The 15,325-nt window shown below is 49.2% G+C and overlaps 2 protein-coding genes across 6 annotated transcripts in view; one reads left to right on the forward strand and one right to left on the reverse strand.

The window, feature by feature from the left end:
* The window catches only part of GSN (gelsolin), a 54,495-nt gene extending 46,746 nt beyond the window's left edge, over nucleotides 1–7,749 (forward strand). For all 5 annotated transcript variants that reach the window (XM_086683890.1, XM_025923202.2, XM_025923032.2 and 2 more), the window contains 7 exons: nucleotides 1,055–1,145; nucleotides 2,408–2,578; nucleotides 3,147–3,321; nucleotides 4,399–4,523; nucleotides 4,743–4,820; nucleotides 6,721–6,781; nucleotides 7,368–7,749. In XM_086683890.1, the coding sequence (XP_086540016.1) occupies nucleotides 1,055–1,145; nucleotides 2,408–2,578; nucleotides 3,147–3,321; nucleotides 4,399–4,523; nucleotides 4,743–4,820; nucleotides 6,721–6,781; nucleotides 7,368–7,537 (871 nt within the window). In that variant the 3' untranslated portion in view covers nucleotides 7,538–7,749. The remainder of the gene's footprint in view (nucleotides 1–1,054; nucleotides 1,146–2,407; nucleotides 2,579–3,146; nucleotides 3,322–4,398; nucleotides 4,524–4,742; nucleotides 4,821–6,720; nucleotides 6,782–7,367) is intronic.
* A 4,718-nt stretch (nucleotides 7,750–12,467) lies between these two features.
* Nucleotides 12,468–15,325, reverse strand: part of STOM (stomatin) — a 32,578-nt gene continuing 29,720 nt past the window's right edge. The window contains exon 7 of the mRNA XM_025926616.2: nucleotides 12,468–14,541. Coding sequence (XP_025782401.1) covers nucleotides 14,347–14,541 — 195 coding nt within the window. The 3' untranslated portion in view covers nucleotides 12,468–14,346. The remainder of the gene's footprint in view (nucleotides 14,542–15,325) is intronic.

Genomic DNA, 15,325 nt, shown 5'->3' on the forward strand with positions numbered 1-15,325 from the left:
CCTGACACTTAGCCATCGTGACTTGTTCGTGGCATTTAATCACCATGTCTTAATCTGTGACAGCCCCTCAGTCTTCACTTTTCTTTCATAACCTTAACTGCTTTGGGAGTGTGCCGGTCAGTTGTTTTGCAGAATGCCTCTCAATTCAACAACTTCAGACTTTTAAAAGCAGCTTAAAGGAGGGGCGCCTGGGTGGCTCAGTCGAGTAAGTGGTCTGACTCTTGATTTCGGCTCAGGTCATGATCTCAGGGTCGTGAGATTGAGCCCCGAGTTGGGCTCTGTGCGTGGAGTCTGTTTAAGATTCTCTCTCTCTTTCTCTCTCCGCATCTCTCCCCCTCAATCACATGTGCACTCTCTCTCTAAAAACAAAACAAAACAAGGCAGCTTAAAGAAAAATTTTTTTTGACTAGGTAACACTTACACATGGTACAGAATTCAGAAGGCATTTTTTGAAAATGATAGCTGCATCACACATTGATTTATCATATTTTGCTTGCTTATACAGATAACACATGTCAGTTGCAGGAAATTGGGACAGTATAGGAAAAGATGGGTCAGAAAACCAAAGCCGCCTTACCCAATCTCCCCTCTCAGGGCAATCACCATGGGCCTTTTGGAGGACATCTGCACAGACGTCTCTGTGCAGATTCACATGAGGCTAAGTCCCGATGTCTTTTCCTGCAAATGGGCTCGTGTTGCACTCTGACTTGCCTCTCCCCCCATGAGAATTGTCCCGGCCGCCTTTCTACATCTTGGCCTCTCAGAGCACCTTCTCTTGTGGCTGCCCAGCCCGGGATGAACCGGCCGGTCCCCTTGGGGCACATTTAGGATAAAGAAGGCCGTTGCCTTTGTTCAGGTCTCAGAAGAAGGCTAAGTGCTGAGCTGGGGGTGTGGCACGTTGGTTTGGTTCCTGGCACTGGTTGCTCGTGAGAAAATCCCTTTCCCTCTCAGTTTCATTACCTGTAATGTGGAGATTTGTGGGTTTCTCAGGCCCAGGGCAAAGGAGACACTCTGGGTTCTGTGCAAACCTCGGTGCTATCACTTCCTCTTCCAGGCAGGGCGCCCAGTCCACACAGGATGAGGTCGCCGCATCTGCCATCCTGACCGCCCAGCTGGATGAGGAGCTAGGAGGGACCCCTGTCCAGGTGAGGCCAGCCCAGTGTCCCACTGGGCCACACCCTGCATCTTGTCCATCTGGTCACTCCACTCTCTGACTGTCCATCCTCCCATCCCGCAAACATTTACGTGGGGCTCCCCGTGTGCCCGACAGCATCCGCAGCCGTGAACACGCAGGTCCCGCCCCTCTGCTGATGCAGTTTATGGTCTTGCGGGGAGAAAGATGCTCGGCAGACACTCAGGCAAATGCGACATGGAGACAGTAGCAGTAGAGGCATTGTGGCAGCACAGTCGGAGGGGGGATGTGGAGCCGGCCTGCTTGGGCTTGAATCCTGTCTCACCTCTGGGCGACCATGGACAGGTTGCTCAGCCTCTCTATGCCTGTGCATTCTCTGAGTATCCTCTCTCTGCCACAGGATTGCCGTGTGTACGAAGAGTTCGTGTTAGTAAAGCATTTAGAGCCATGCCTGGCCCATAATAGCCCCCTTACATGTATATGTTAAGTGTAAGAACATAGAGATCCCAGGCAGGATCTAACTGGATTAGACAAGGACCTCCTTCGGAAGATACTTTTCTGTTGGGACCTGATGGATGAGAAAGATTTGGGCAAGCACATTTCAGGCAGAGGGAAGGATATATGCAAAGGCCCTGAGGTGGGAGGGAGCATTGAGTGTTAGAACAAAGGACGGAGTGCCATGACAGAAATCTGGAGAGGTGCTCGGAGGGGCCAGACCACCGGAAGCCGTAATGAGGAATTTGACCTTAACCCTGGAAACAAAGGGATATTGCTACATAATAGATGTGATATGAAGGGATTTATGGGTTTAAAAGGTTGCTCTGTCTATGCAAGAGGGGTCTCTCCATATCTAGAAGGCTCTATTCTCATCACTCTGCCGTCTTTCCTGCCCTGGACTGACGTCACCATTCTGGAAGAATGTCCACGAACAACCCATGTGCTTCCATTTAAGGGAACATTTGCAAACATGGGTTCTCTTGGTTCTTGGACTAGAGTCAGGGTCAGCAAGGCAGGTCCTCATGGGAGGGGAGAGCAGCTGAGGCAGTGCCCGGGGGACCTGCGGCCATGGGGCCGTCTCCAGCTTTCCTGGAGCTCCCGTTTCTCTGCCCAGACCCTGTGTGCTGCAGGCCCGTGCTTCATCCCACAGGAGACACCAGCGTGATGGCCTTGTCTGGGGAAGGGGCCCAGGCCAGGGTGGCTGGGGTAGGGGTTGAACACAGAAGCACTATTGCCCCCACTCTCCTTTCTTGACCTGCTCTCGTATCTCGCTGCCAGAGCCGCGTGGTCCAAGGCAAGGAGCCCGCCCACCTCATGAGCCTGTTTGGCGGAAAGCCCATGATCATCTACAAGGGCGGCACCTCCCGTGAGGGTGGGCAGACGGCCCCTGCCAGTACCCGCCTCTTCCAGGTCCGGGCCAGCAGCTCTGGAGCCACAAGAGCCGTTGAGGTAATGCCCTGGCCCTGGACCTCCGGAACGTTTCGCCTACTTGAAACCCCCCGGACTCGATGGGCAGATCTCTGGGCACAGGACTGGGTGGGGTGGGGGCAGGAGTTAAGAGGCATCTTATTGCACCTTCCCTGCCCTGGGAAGCAGAATTGTATGTCTTAGACTTCCTCTTGTTTCAAGGATGCCCAGAGCCCCTTGCATACCTGCCATAATGGGAAGCTCACTACCTAACAGTCCATTCTTCACCATCTGGACACTTCCTGATTGTATTCCAGACGGCTCCTATCCCTTTTATGATGGAAGGTGCAGACCTGAAGGTGCAGGGCACTCAACTTCTGTTAATGTAGCCCAGAATTCTAGAATTACCTTGACGAGCCACAGTGCATTAGTGAATCATGGGAGTGAATCAACTAAGCCCCTCCTTGTCCAATGTGCCCTCAGTTGTGATGGGTATATTCTTCCAAGTGTCCACCTAAGAGCTGGTCCTGCTGCAGGGTCTCCTGGGAAGTAAGGAGGGGACTGAGGACTTTCTGTCTGGTTTCTGATTAATCGGACTCTGCCTTCCCAGATAATTCCTAAAGCTGGTGCACTGAACTCCAATGATGCCTTTGTCCTGAAAACCCCCTCAGCCGCCTACCTGTGGGTGGGGGCAGGAGCCAGCGACGCAGAGAAGACAGGAGCCCAGGAGCTGCTCAGGGTACTTCGGGCCCAACCTGTGCAGGTGGCAGAAGGCAGCGAGCCAGGTAGGAGCTGGGGGCATCGGGGCCTGTTGCTTGCTGAGGACTGTGGCTGTTAGATCTCCCTCCCTCCTTTCTGCTTTTGGGGGGGCTCCTTACTCCTGCCTTTCTCCGTACCTGTCCCCTTTTGTGTGTTCAACAAAAGCAGGTTGGCTTAAAGTGAGGGCTATGGTCAGTGAGAGGGAGGCCCTCCAGGAGTTAAGAGAAAGCAGAGCTCAGTCTGGGCTGGGGCATTCGGGGAAGGCTGCTGGAGGAGGTGGTCACTTGCGAGGAGGCTTTGAAAAACAGGCAGAGTAACAGCCTCATGGGGGCAGAGTCTCTCCTAACCTTTAGAATTTCTGTGGGCAGAAATGCCAAAGCCTGCTCTGTTTTTCAGAATACAGGTAGGAACATCTTTATGCCAGCCCTCACTCAGTCTTTCTGCTATGCCTTTGAGTCTATGCCTTCCCGCCTGATGCTTAGTAGAAATGGGGAAGAGTAGCTGTGCTTTCCGAGATGATGGACATATTCATACCCGCCATGTCCAATTTGGTGGCCACTAGTCGCATGTGGCTAATGAGCGCTTGAAATACGAATGCTGGGAATTAATGAGACCGAGGAACTGTGTGCTTAATTGTTTTTCATTTTAGTGAACTTAAATAGCTACATGTGGACAAAGCAGGTGTAGTGGAAAGAATAGGGGGATTAGAGTCAGATAAGATTTGTATCCTGCCTTTACTCCTTGTTAGCTGTGTGATGTTGGGTGAGTTGCTTAACCTCTCTGAGCCGCAGTTACCTTGTTTGTGGAGCGGGAGTAATTATCCCCATCCTGCAGTGCTGTCGTCATTCCTGGCTGTGTGTCGTGCCAAGTCTGCCCTCTCTGGGCCCCTGTTTCATCACCTTGAAATTCCCTCAGGCCCCTTCCCAGTTGCCCCCCCCCCTGCCCCCCCCCCCCCCCCCCGCCATCCCCACCGGGATTTGAAGGCAGAGGGTGGATTGAGAGCAGTCAGCCGTGCTAGGGCAGGGTTTGTCGTGGGGTCTGATGAGAAGGGCTGGCGGGAGGCGGTATCTGTTGGCAACTGGCGCGGCCTCCCCCCCTCACAGACAGCTTCTGGGAGGCGCTGGGCGGGAAGGCCGCCTACCGCACGTCCCCGCGACTGAAGGACAAGAAGATGGACGCCCACCCTCCTCGCCTCTTTGCCTGCTCCAACAAGATCGGCCGTTTTGTGGTGAGCCCCGGCGGAGGTCTCTGCCTCTGCTTACCCACTGGGAGGCGGGCTTGCAGGGCTTGCAAGGCGTGTGGCGTCAGCAGCAGGGCAGGGAGAAGCCCTTGACGCAGGGCAGGGAGGAAGGATCCCCTGCCGGCTGGAGCACAGTGAGGCCGCCCAGGGGAAGGAAGACCTCTGCATCACCGGTGTGCTTTCGTTAACCCTTCTGTTCCTTCCCAGATCGAAGAGGTTCCTGGCGAGCTTATGCAGGAAGACCTGGCCACAGATGACGTCATGCTCCTGGACACCTGGGACCAGGTGGGTGGAGGACAGAAGGCGTAGGCTGTTTGGGATGAGGGAGGTGCTAGACTGCAGCTCTTAGATCAGTTGCCAGAAGGGCTTAAAAGAGCCAGATGTTGCTGGAAAGGTCCCTGAGGTGTTGCGAGGCACTTTCCCTTTCTGGGCCTCCATTTCCCCATCTGCAAAATGGGAGTGATGGGACCTACCTTGCCTAATTGTACGAGGTGAGGTGTAGATAAGATCACCTTGCACACTGTGAAGCACCATATAGATGCAAATCGGATGGCCAGCGTTCTCTCCTGGGCCTTAGGGCAGTGTGAACTCCTCCCTTAAATCTATTGGTAGAGAAACTTGAACTTAGCATATCATATGCGGGCATAAACAGTCTACAGAGGGTCACCTGGGCGTTTTGAAGGGCATCTCCTTCTGTTTTAGAGGGCTCTGAGCTCTCTCTGCTTCACCTCCCGGGGAAGGCTGTTGTGTAGGACTGGTAGGAATGGTGGTGCCATTCCTTCAGTCGACCAGTATTAACTGAGCACCTGCTTTGTGCTAGACACTGCTCTAGATGCTAGGAAGAGAGCAGTAAATAAAGCAGACATTCCCCTGCCCTCACAGGGCTTCACATTCTCTCGGGGGATGGCAGTCGATAACCCTTCCTGTCAGAGTTATCAAAATTACAGATGGCAGCCACAGAGACATAAGGTTCCCCTCTGTCTCTTCTTCTGGGGATGCCCGGTTGGAAGATCAATACCAGAATGTTTGTAGCTTGAGCCATCCAGCTGCCGTCGTCGATTGCTCCTCTGGCCACCTAATCTATTCGTTCATCCATTTCTTCATTCACTCAGCCCACATTTAGTGCACACCAGTGTCTTCCAGGAAAAAATGCTGGAATCCTACGATGAGCAGGGTAGACATAGTACCTGCCGTGAAGGGGCTTCTAGTTTAGCAGGGAACACGTTTGTAAATAATTAAGAGAAAGACTGGTATTTTATTATCTGATATCATCTTATCAATGACAGGGGCTCTTTAAAATATTTTTAAAAAAATTTTTTTAACATTTATTCATTTTCAAGAGAGGGGCAGAGTGCAAGCAGGGGAGGGGCAGAGAGAGAGGGAGACATAGAATCGGAAGCAGCCTCCAGGCCCTGAGCTGTCAGCACAGAGCCTGATGTGGGACTCAAACCCATGAGATCGTGACCTGAGCTGAAGTCGACGCTTAACCGGCTGAGCCACCCGGCGCCCCTTTAAGATATCTTAGATACACCTAAAAATTGTTGTATTACACGACTTGTATTAAGGCTCACAACGGTGGTAGTGGTGGTAACTTGTTTTTATTCCAAGCCTTAGACCCGTGCGGCCCAGAGCAGACTTAGTGCCTGTTTGGTGTGAGCATATGTTTGGCTGCTCATTGGTTGAGCAAACAAATGCCAGAGAGGGATAATTCATGAACTTCTAGAGAAGGGTCTCAAACTCATTGGTTAAGCAATGTTAGCGAGTGAGGGGGCTGGGGTGGAGGGACACGGCGTGGCGGGTCCTGAGGCAAACTGGAAATGCTGGTCTAAATCGGCGGTGGGGGTGGGGGTGGGGGTGCCGCCACTCAGCCTCATCCACATGAGCGTGAAGGCCCGTGGTCGCCAGATCCTCCAAGTTTTCAAGAGAATGCGGAATTCTAGATTTTAACGCAAGCTGGTAACTAAACTTGGCTACACGGGCATTATAGACCGAGCTGTGGTGGTGGGTGGGCCAAGAAAGCGTGTGTGAAGGTCACCAGTTTGCAAGCTCTGTTCCAAGTCCTTCCAGTCCTGGTCTGTGGGCCGTGTCCGGTCCCGGCTGGGCCCCAGGAGCCTCCCCATTCTTCTCCAGCGGTGCGTGTGGGCAGCGCCCTCATGTACACTTTTCATTTCACGCCTCACTCCAGGTCTTTGTCTGGGTTGGAAAGGATTCTCAAGAAGAGGAAAAGACAGAAGCCCTGAGCTCTGGTGAGGACCACGTGTGCCTGTGGGGCTCTTTCCTGCGGTGCAGTGGGAACAGCTTCCCGCATGGGTCTGGGAGTTCGTGACGGCGGGGTGGCACTTCCTCATCTGTGGTCAGCCCCTCGGGAGCCCTGCCCGGGGCACTGGAAGAGCAGATCAGCTCCTACAGAAAGCTTCAGGTCATGCCAGGGAAAGGCTACTCTAAGTTTGCCCAAGGACCCAACTTGTCAGGGTTTGGATGTCGGAAAGCAGATCTCTGGTAGCTGACCAGATCTGACTTGGGAGGCAGAACCCTCAAGCTGGTTTGTTAATATCTCCCACTAGGGGAGAGCAAGAGAGCAAAGTGATACAAACTTTGTGAAGCAGGGAGTTAAACCGTGACCCCGGGCCCTTCCGGCGTTCCTGGGCAGGGTGGTCGGGGAGCCGTGTGCGGTCATTGCTAAGGGATGCTAGCGTCTAGTGCAGGGACTGGCCATCAGAGACACTAGGACCAAAAGCCATCGTAGGCAGCTTCTGCCCTGAACCACCTCTCCCTGGTGAAGGACGCACGAAGCATTCCTGGGGTTTTCTTTTCCTGCATGTGTGTCTGCAGCTAAGCGGTATATTGAGACGGACCCGGCTAATCGCGACAGGAGGACCCCCATCACCATCGTGAAGCAAGGCTTTGAACCTCCCTCCTTCGTGGGCTGGTTCCTCGGCTGGGATGACAGCTACTGGTCTATGGATCCCTTGGACAGGGCCATGGCTGAGCTGGCTGCCTGAGGACAGGCAGGCCCCACCCCTGTCACTGGTCAGTGCCTTTTTATAACAGTCCATCCTTCAGAGACCTTACAGAGAGCAGGGCCACTCTGGTGTGCGTGTGTTTTTACAGTAGCCAAAAACAGCCATGCAGAAATTCAGGGTCCTTGCACAATTGTCTCAAGTATCTGTCCTTTTGGAAATTGAATCCAATAAAAGCTTTTTGAAGTGTGTTAGCCTGTCGTGGCTCAATATGTCTCGGTAATTATTCTGGGAATTCCCAGGGAGGGGCCTGGCATGTGCCTGTGAGCTGGTGGCTAAGCTTCCTTCACTCTGTGTGAATCCTGGACCTCCGAGAAGCAGGTGCCAGGATGAGGTGGGATGCACCCAGGTGGCCCCAGGGGAACTGCCTGTGTGAAAGGAAATTGGGACGGAACCGGGGAACTGAGGGAGCCGCCGGACTGAGGTGCACGTCTGACCCCAAGTGAAGGAGAAGAGGGAGAAGGTTGGGCGGAAGCCGTCCCAGATGGCCGTGCCGTCCAGGAAAGTTCGGCAAAGCTTTCAGGGAATGCTTGAACCAAAGTAAAAAAATAAAAAATGAAAATAAAAAAACTCTTTTTTAATGGTATGTGGTATGGTCCCATTTTTCTTTTTTTGTTATTTTTAAAATTATATTATATTATAAATTATTAAATAAATTATAAATAAATAATATAAATAAATTATTATTATATATTATAAATTATATTATAAAATTATATTTTAATTTACATCCAAGTTAGCATATAGTGCAACAATGATTTCAGGTGTAGATTCCTTAGTGCCCCTTAACCCATTTAGACCATCCCCCCCTCCCACAACCCCTCCAGTAACCCTCGGTTTGTTCTCCATGTTTATGAGTCACGTAATATATATGTCCCCTTCCCTGTTTTTGTATTATTTTTGTTTCCCTTCCCTTATGTTCATCTGTTCTGTGTCTTAAAGTCCTCATAGGAGCGAAGTCATATGGTATTTGTCTTTCTTTGACTAATTTCGCTGAGCATAATACCCTCCAGTTCCATCCACGTAGTTGCAAATGGCAAGGTTTCATTCTTTTTGATTGCCGAGTAATACTCCATTGTATATATGCCACATCCTCTTTATCCATTCATCCATTGATGGACATTTGGGCTCTTTCCATACTTTGGCTATTGTTGATAGTGCTGCTATAAACATGGGGGTGCATGTGTCCCTTTGAAAGAGCACACCAGTATCCCTTGGATAAATGCCTAGTAGTGCAATTGCTGGGTCGTAGGGTAGTTCTATTTTTAATTTTTTGAGGAACCTCCATAGTGTTTTCCAGAGTGCCTGCACCAGTTTGCATTCCCACCAACAATGAAAAAGATATCCTCTTTCTCCGCATCCTCGCCAGCATCTGTTGTTGCCTGAGTTGTTAATGTTAGCCATTCTGACAGATGTGAGGTGGTATCTCATTGTGGTTTTGATTTGTATTTCCCTGATGATGAGGGATGTGGAGCATTTTTTCATGTGTCGGTTGGCCATCTGGATGTCTTCTTTGGAGAAGTGTCTATTCGTGTCTTTTGCCCATTTCTTCACTGGATTATTTGGTTTTTGGGTGTTGAGTTTGATAAGTTCTTTATAGATTTTGGATACTAATCCTTTATCTAATACGTCATTTGCAGATATCTTCTCCCATTCTGTCGGTTACCTTTTAGTTTTGCCGATTGTTTCTTTTGCTGTGCAGAAGCTTTTTATCTTGACGTCCCAATAGTTCATTTTTGCTTTGGTTTCCCTTGCCTCCAGAGACGTGTTGAGTAAGAAGTTGCTGTGGCCAAGGTCACAGAGGTTTTTGCCTGCTTTCTCCTTGAGGATTTTGATGGCTTCCTGTCGTACGTTGAGGTCTTTCATCCATTTTGAGTTTATTTTGGGGTATGGTCTAAGAAAGTGGTCCAGGTTCATTCTTCTGCATGTTGCTGTTGAGTTTTCCCAGCACCACTTGCTGAAGAGACTGTCTTTATTCCATTGGATATTCTTTCCTGCTTTGTCAAAGATTAGTTGGCCATCCATTTGTGGGTCCATTTCTGGGTTCGCTATTCTGTTCCATTGATCTGAGTGTCTGTGTTTGTGCGAGTACCATACTGTCTTAATGATTACAGCTTTGTAACACAGCTTGAAGTCTGGGATTGTGATGCCTCCAGCTTTGGTTTTCTTTTTCAAGATTTCTTTGGCTATTCGGGGTCTTTTCTGGTTCCATACAAATTTTAGGACTGTTTGTTCTAGCTCTGTGAAGAATGCTGGTGTTACTTTGATAGGGATTGCGTTGAATACATAGATTGCTTTGGGTAGTATCGACATTTTAACAATATTTGTTCTTCCTCTCCAGGAGCATGGAATCTTTCTCCATTTCTTTGTGTCTTCCTCAATTTCTTTCATAAACTTTCTATAGTTTTCAGTGTGTGGGTTTTTCACCTCTTTGGTTAGATTTATTCCTAGGTATTTTCTGGTTTTTGGTGTATTTTTTATCATGGTAAATGATACATAATAATCATTTTGACTATTTCTAAGCAGCATGCAGTGTCATTACATACATTTACAGTGTTGTGGAGTCAGCACCATTTATTTATTTTGAGAGAGAGAGAGAGTGCCAGCAGGGGAGGGGCAGAGAGACAAAGAGGGAGAGAACCCCAAGCAGGCTCAGCGCTGTCAGCGCAGAGCCCAATGGGAGCTCAAACTCATGAACCATGAGATCATGACCTGAGCCGAAAGCACGAGCCAGACGCCTAACCGACTGAGCCACCCGGGGCCCCTTTGCTCCTTGTAACCTTTATGTGACTTTCTGTCTCTATGGATTTGCCTTTTCTCATACAGTATTTGTCCTCTGTGTCGGGCTTATTTCACTTAGCATAATGTTTTCTCAAGATTCATACATGTTATAGCAAATATCAAAATTTCCTTTTTGTGGCTGAATAATACTCCATTGTGCATATACACATTTTGCTTAACCATTCATCCAGTGGCGGGGACTCAGGTCGTTTCCACCTTTTGGCTATTGTGAACCAGGCTGCTGTGAACACTGGGGCGCAAACAGCTCTTTGATTCAAAGAGTTTTTGAGCCACAGTCCAATCAGCCAGTGAAGGCGCTGTGTGCCTCCCAGGAGCAGGTACAATGTGTCTTGTCTCCCCACTGCATTCAGTCGTCGGGAGGTGAGGCTTTGGTGCACCTGTGGGGACCAGCACTCAAAGCCAGCAGCTGGGGCCCTTAGTCATTTATATTCCCCTGCAGTAGAAGTCTGGGCAAGGTGCGTCCTCACAGCTGCCATAACCTGTAACTAATCTGCCTACACCTCCCTGGCTTCCCCTGTATTCCGTTGAGTCATTCTGCTGCCCCGAGCTCTTTGCAGAAATCTGCTCCTGCATTTACCGTCACGAGAGGTGCCCCTGAATGCTCCCAAAGTTGTGGGAGAGGGACTTCCTCTGTGCCCCGCTTTGTGCCCCCGGGACCCTGAATCTCTGTTCATATTCAGGGCGTCACAAAGTCCCTCTTAGCCTTTCCCATGATCTTCTCCTAAACCTTTTCTCCATGGATGTTCCAACCGGGGCAAGGAACTGCTGCGGGACAGACCCCCTTTCCTCCCCTCTCGTCTTCTGGTCTTTTCTCATGTTGCCCCTGCTTTTGTTCTGCACCACCTCCCCCAACCTGATCTCCAACCATAAGAGACTCCCATGCATAGGACTGTAGAACAGAAGCCAGTGTGAAGGTGTAGATGCTGGGAAGGGTGTGCATGTGTGTTTACACTGCTATTTCCAAAGCTGCTGATCACTCGGATTGCCCAGGGAGCTTTTTAGGCCCCAGGGGCCCTACGTCTAGAGATTGTGATTCATTGCAGAGGTGATGAGGGGAGAGGAGAAGGAATTTTCCAGGTGAGACATGGGGGCCGGAGGGGCAGGGAGTCATCTCAGAGTGTGCAGCAAGTACAGAGGGGGTCATGGGGGAGCAGGTGGAGAGTGCTAGGCCTCACATCGTGAGAGGTAGGCCGGGCCCACCTCAACTGCCATGCTGAGAGATTTGGACGGGATCCTGTAACTCCCACCTCACTTACCCAAAGAGTTACTTGCAGTCAAAGCAATCACTTTGACAGATGCAAAGTCCTGGGACAAAAGCAGCATTTACAGCCTAGAGCTTCCAAGGGCCTTCCCTCAAGGCAGACGGAGTCCTGTCTGGACAAGCCAGCTCCCCTCCTGCAAACCTGTGGGAGGTCAAATTGCAGGGGACCTACCCCTGAATTCTTCATTTCTTCTACTGGCACGCAAGGTGGTTTATTAGCCAATTTCAGTTTATTGGTGGCTGTGGCCTCCTAACTCTACAGTGCTCCGAAAAAGGAAGTTGCCCGGGGCAAGAGTTGCTGGGACTTCATATTTTTCTCTCGAAGTTCAACCACGTAGTTTCTCCTAACAACTTTCTCCCCCCAAAACATGACCTTGGATTTTGTCGTCTACCACATAGAAGTCATCGTGAGGCGCCATGACAGGTGACGAAAAGGCCGGCCTGGGCTTGGATCCTGTGTCTGACTTTGGGCTGGTCAATAGGTACCTGTTGTGTGCCTTGGGCCAGGCAGCCTGCAAGGCATTGGAGCTGTAACAGACCACGGGGTGACAGAAGTGAGTTCCTGTCCTGCTTGGATTAGGGCAAAGGGTGATTAAACTAGCAAAGGATTCAGGGTGTCCATGGATCTCGAACTCCCAGGGAAAATATATGGGCAGGTGCTCCAGAAGGGGCCTAGGCAAGAAAGACGGCAGTTGGGCAACTTTAACCTCTCCGCATTTTTTGGCCCACATAAAGCACACCGAGAAGCCAATGCAGCCAGCCCGGGACCGGAGGATCACGTGCCATTTCTGAAAAATGAAACCCACAGACACTAAATCCAGGCAGAAACAGACTCTCACCCAAAGAAAATGAGTAAAAGTGCACGCTTTATTATGTACAGCATTGGAAAGGGAGGCCACGTGGAGAACACTCTTGCACCAGAGCTCATCCTAGACCCCTTTTATGCTTCCTCCCTCTCAAGCAATTTAATCCCAACCTATTGGGCTATGAATCCACAAGGCAGAGAGGCGAAGACTGGTATCTGGAAATAGGGACACTCAAAGGAGCAGAAAGCACTGTTACTCTAAGCCTGAGAAGAGGTTTTCAGCCAGGTTATGGGGCTGTTTCCTGGTCCTCACTGGTCGAGGGTGAGTCACCGCACAAAAGAGAGAAAATCATTAGTTAAAAAATTATAAATAGAAATGTAACTTGAGTTCCAAGTCAAAATGCTCCATATACATGTAATAAACTCAGCTGAGAACATGGATGCGCGGTTCAAGGTTTTCTAAAATAAGCTTGGAAATGGGCGATCGGGGAGGGGACATTCATAGTCTGGGACAGACAGAGGGATGCAGCTAAGGACCAATATGAAGGGTGGCTCTGGGTAAGGAAGCTGCCATTCCCAAGACCTCTCTAGGTGAACTCGGAGCCACGAGGAGGAAGTGGTTTAAGTGTCACCAGCCAGGTTGTCGGACCAACAGGAAGAATGCCAGGTTGTTCAGACTCACGGGCATTTGCAAAATTCACAGGCATTTGCAAAAGGCTTCCTACCATTGTGGAACAAGGAACTGGGTAGGAGGGGCTGCCCACTTCCTCTCTGGGCACTGACCACACGTGATAGAAAAGGAGGACTCGGCAAATTAAAAAAAAAACAAAAACCCTCCATCTATATATCTTACGTCTGACAGTGTGTTCCCAAGCTCATTGGTTATTATGTGCCCAATATATTGTGAATTCCTCAAAATATTTAATGAATGGGCCTGGTAACCAAGGTATTTCACAGTGTCCAATAGTTAATAGCATGCAGACAATAAAAGAGAATTGCTTTACCTATTTTTTAGAAAAAAGGATTAGTCCTTAAGCCATTCAAATGGGTATACAAAGAATTGTGTATAGAACTTAGAGAACATTTTATTTAAAAATCAGAACTATTTAGAACCTGATATATGAAAATAGGCAAAAGTGAGGAAAAAGCACTTTTGTGACAAGTTTTTAGCTGGTTTGAAAGACCACAGAGGAATCACTGAGTCATAAAGAGGCTAAAAGAAGTTTAAAAGAGAGAACTATTCTTATTATTCTTAAAGGATCTTTGTGATAGTAGGTTTAGAAGTCTTTTCAAGGGTTAAGATCATCTTTTTCACCGACCTTGACCATTTCCTCCAGTGTTGACAGGTATAGGCACAAAAATGCCAACTCTCAAGTGAGGATTATTTTGAAATGTGGTCTGGGCTTAGAAAGTAAACGGATGGTAGGAACGTTTCCTTAAGATTCCCCAGAGGTAAGGCACATATGGCCCAGAGGAGCTGGTTGTAGCCTAAGGTCCCTGCTTTCTGCAAAGCATTTGTCCAGCCAGGGTGTCCTGTTTTCTTGCCTTTGGTCTGGCTGCAGAATGACCCAGGGAAAGTCAAAAGAAGGGGGATTTAGCCTATTACCTAATGATCTAAACGTATGAACTTTAAATATTTTAAAAGAGTTAAGAAATGATCGAAATGATCTTACAGATCACCAATTGCCAACCCCCTCCCCACATCCCTTCTCTTTCTCAGTATTTACAAGCTAACAATCCTCATCTGTATCTGTGGCTAGGATCACTACACATTCTAAGCACCTCGCAGTCAACGTACGGAAAAGGAAAGGAAGGAGGAATAGTCAAGGTCCCGCCCTACTTGCTCCTTACAGGTTAAAGGCTGATTTGGTCCCCACTCTACCCTGGCAGGGAAGGGCGCGTCTCTGCGTTGGCCTCTGTGGCTCACTTCTTTGCCCCCACGATGCCTTGCAACATGTCTATGGGCAGGGGGAAGACGATCGTGGAGTTTTTCTCAGCAGCAATGGTGGTCAGTGTCTGGAGGTACCGCAGCTGAAGGGCCGCGGGAGACTCAGTGATGACCATGGAGGCTTCTTTCAGAGCCCTGGATGCATTCATTTCTCCCTCGGCTGCAATGACCTATGGAACAGGAGGAGGGAGTGGTCAGACTGGAGAAAATACAGGTGTCAAGGGGCAGTCTTCAAACCAGGGTGTGCACACAAAGCCTTCTCCAGGAATGCGCCAGAATAGTTTTAAGGAAATCCATTTCCGGTTACCCCATTTCCATACGTCCTTTTTCCTATGTCTGATTTGCCTGACTATGTGCCTGAGATCGAGACATCGTCTTTTACTGTGGCTTTTCTTGCATGCTTCAGGGGACCGAACAGAGGGGCAACTCAAAATAGGGGTTGAACTAGTGAATGGACACAAATCCTTTTGCAAGTCACATGAATTTCCAGTTATTTATTGATTGAGAGAGAGAGAGAGAGAGAGAGAGAGAGAGAGAGAATCTTAAGCAGGCTCTACACCCAGCCCAGTGCCCAACACGGGGCTTGATCTCAAGACTGTGAGATCATGACCTGAGCCAAAATCAAGAATCAGTCACTCAACCGACTGAGCCACCCAGGCGTTCAATTTCCAGTTGTTTGATTTTAAAGAAAGGACAGAGGACCTTATGGAACTGAAAGCTGATGACCATTAAACATATTTTTAAATGAAAGATCACTGTATGATTTTTAACACGTAATTCAGAAACAGTATGAAGGACTGCATGGCATGACTTTAAACACAACTTTCATCTCCACCTACTTATTTATGTAAACAAAAGTTCTCAGTCCTTAGAGGTACAAAAATGAAAAGTTAACACTAGAACTGATGTTTAATCTTGTCTCATTCTGGCAATACGTGACAGCCAGCTGCAAAC

Source organism: Puma concolor, chromosome D4 (genome assembly GCF_028749965.1).
Source record: "Puma concolor isolate L17-30 chromosome D4, mPumCon1.1.hap2, whole genome shotgun sequence".
Taxonomy (NCBI): Eukaryota; Metazoa; Chordata; class Mammalia; order Carnivora; family Felidae; genus Puma; species Puma concolor.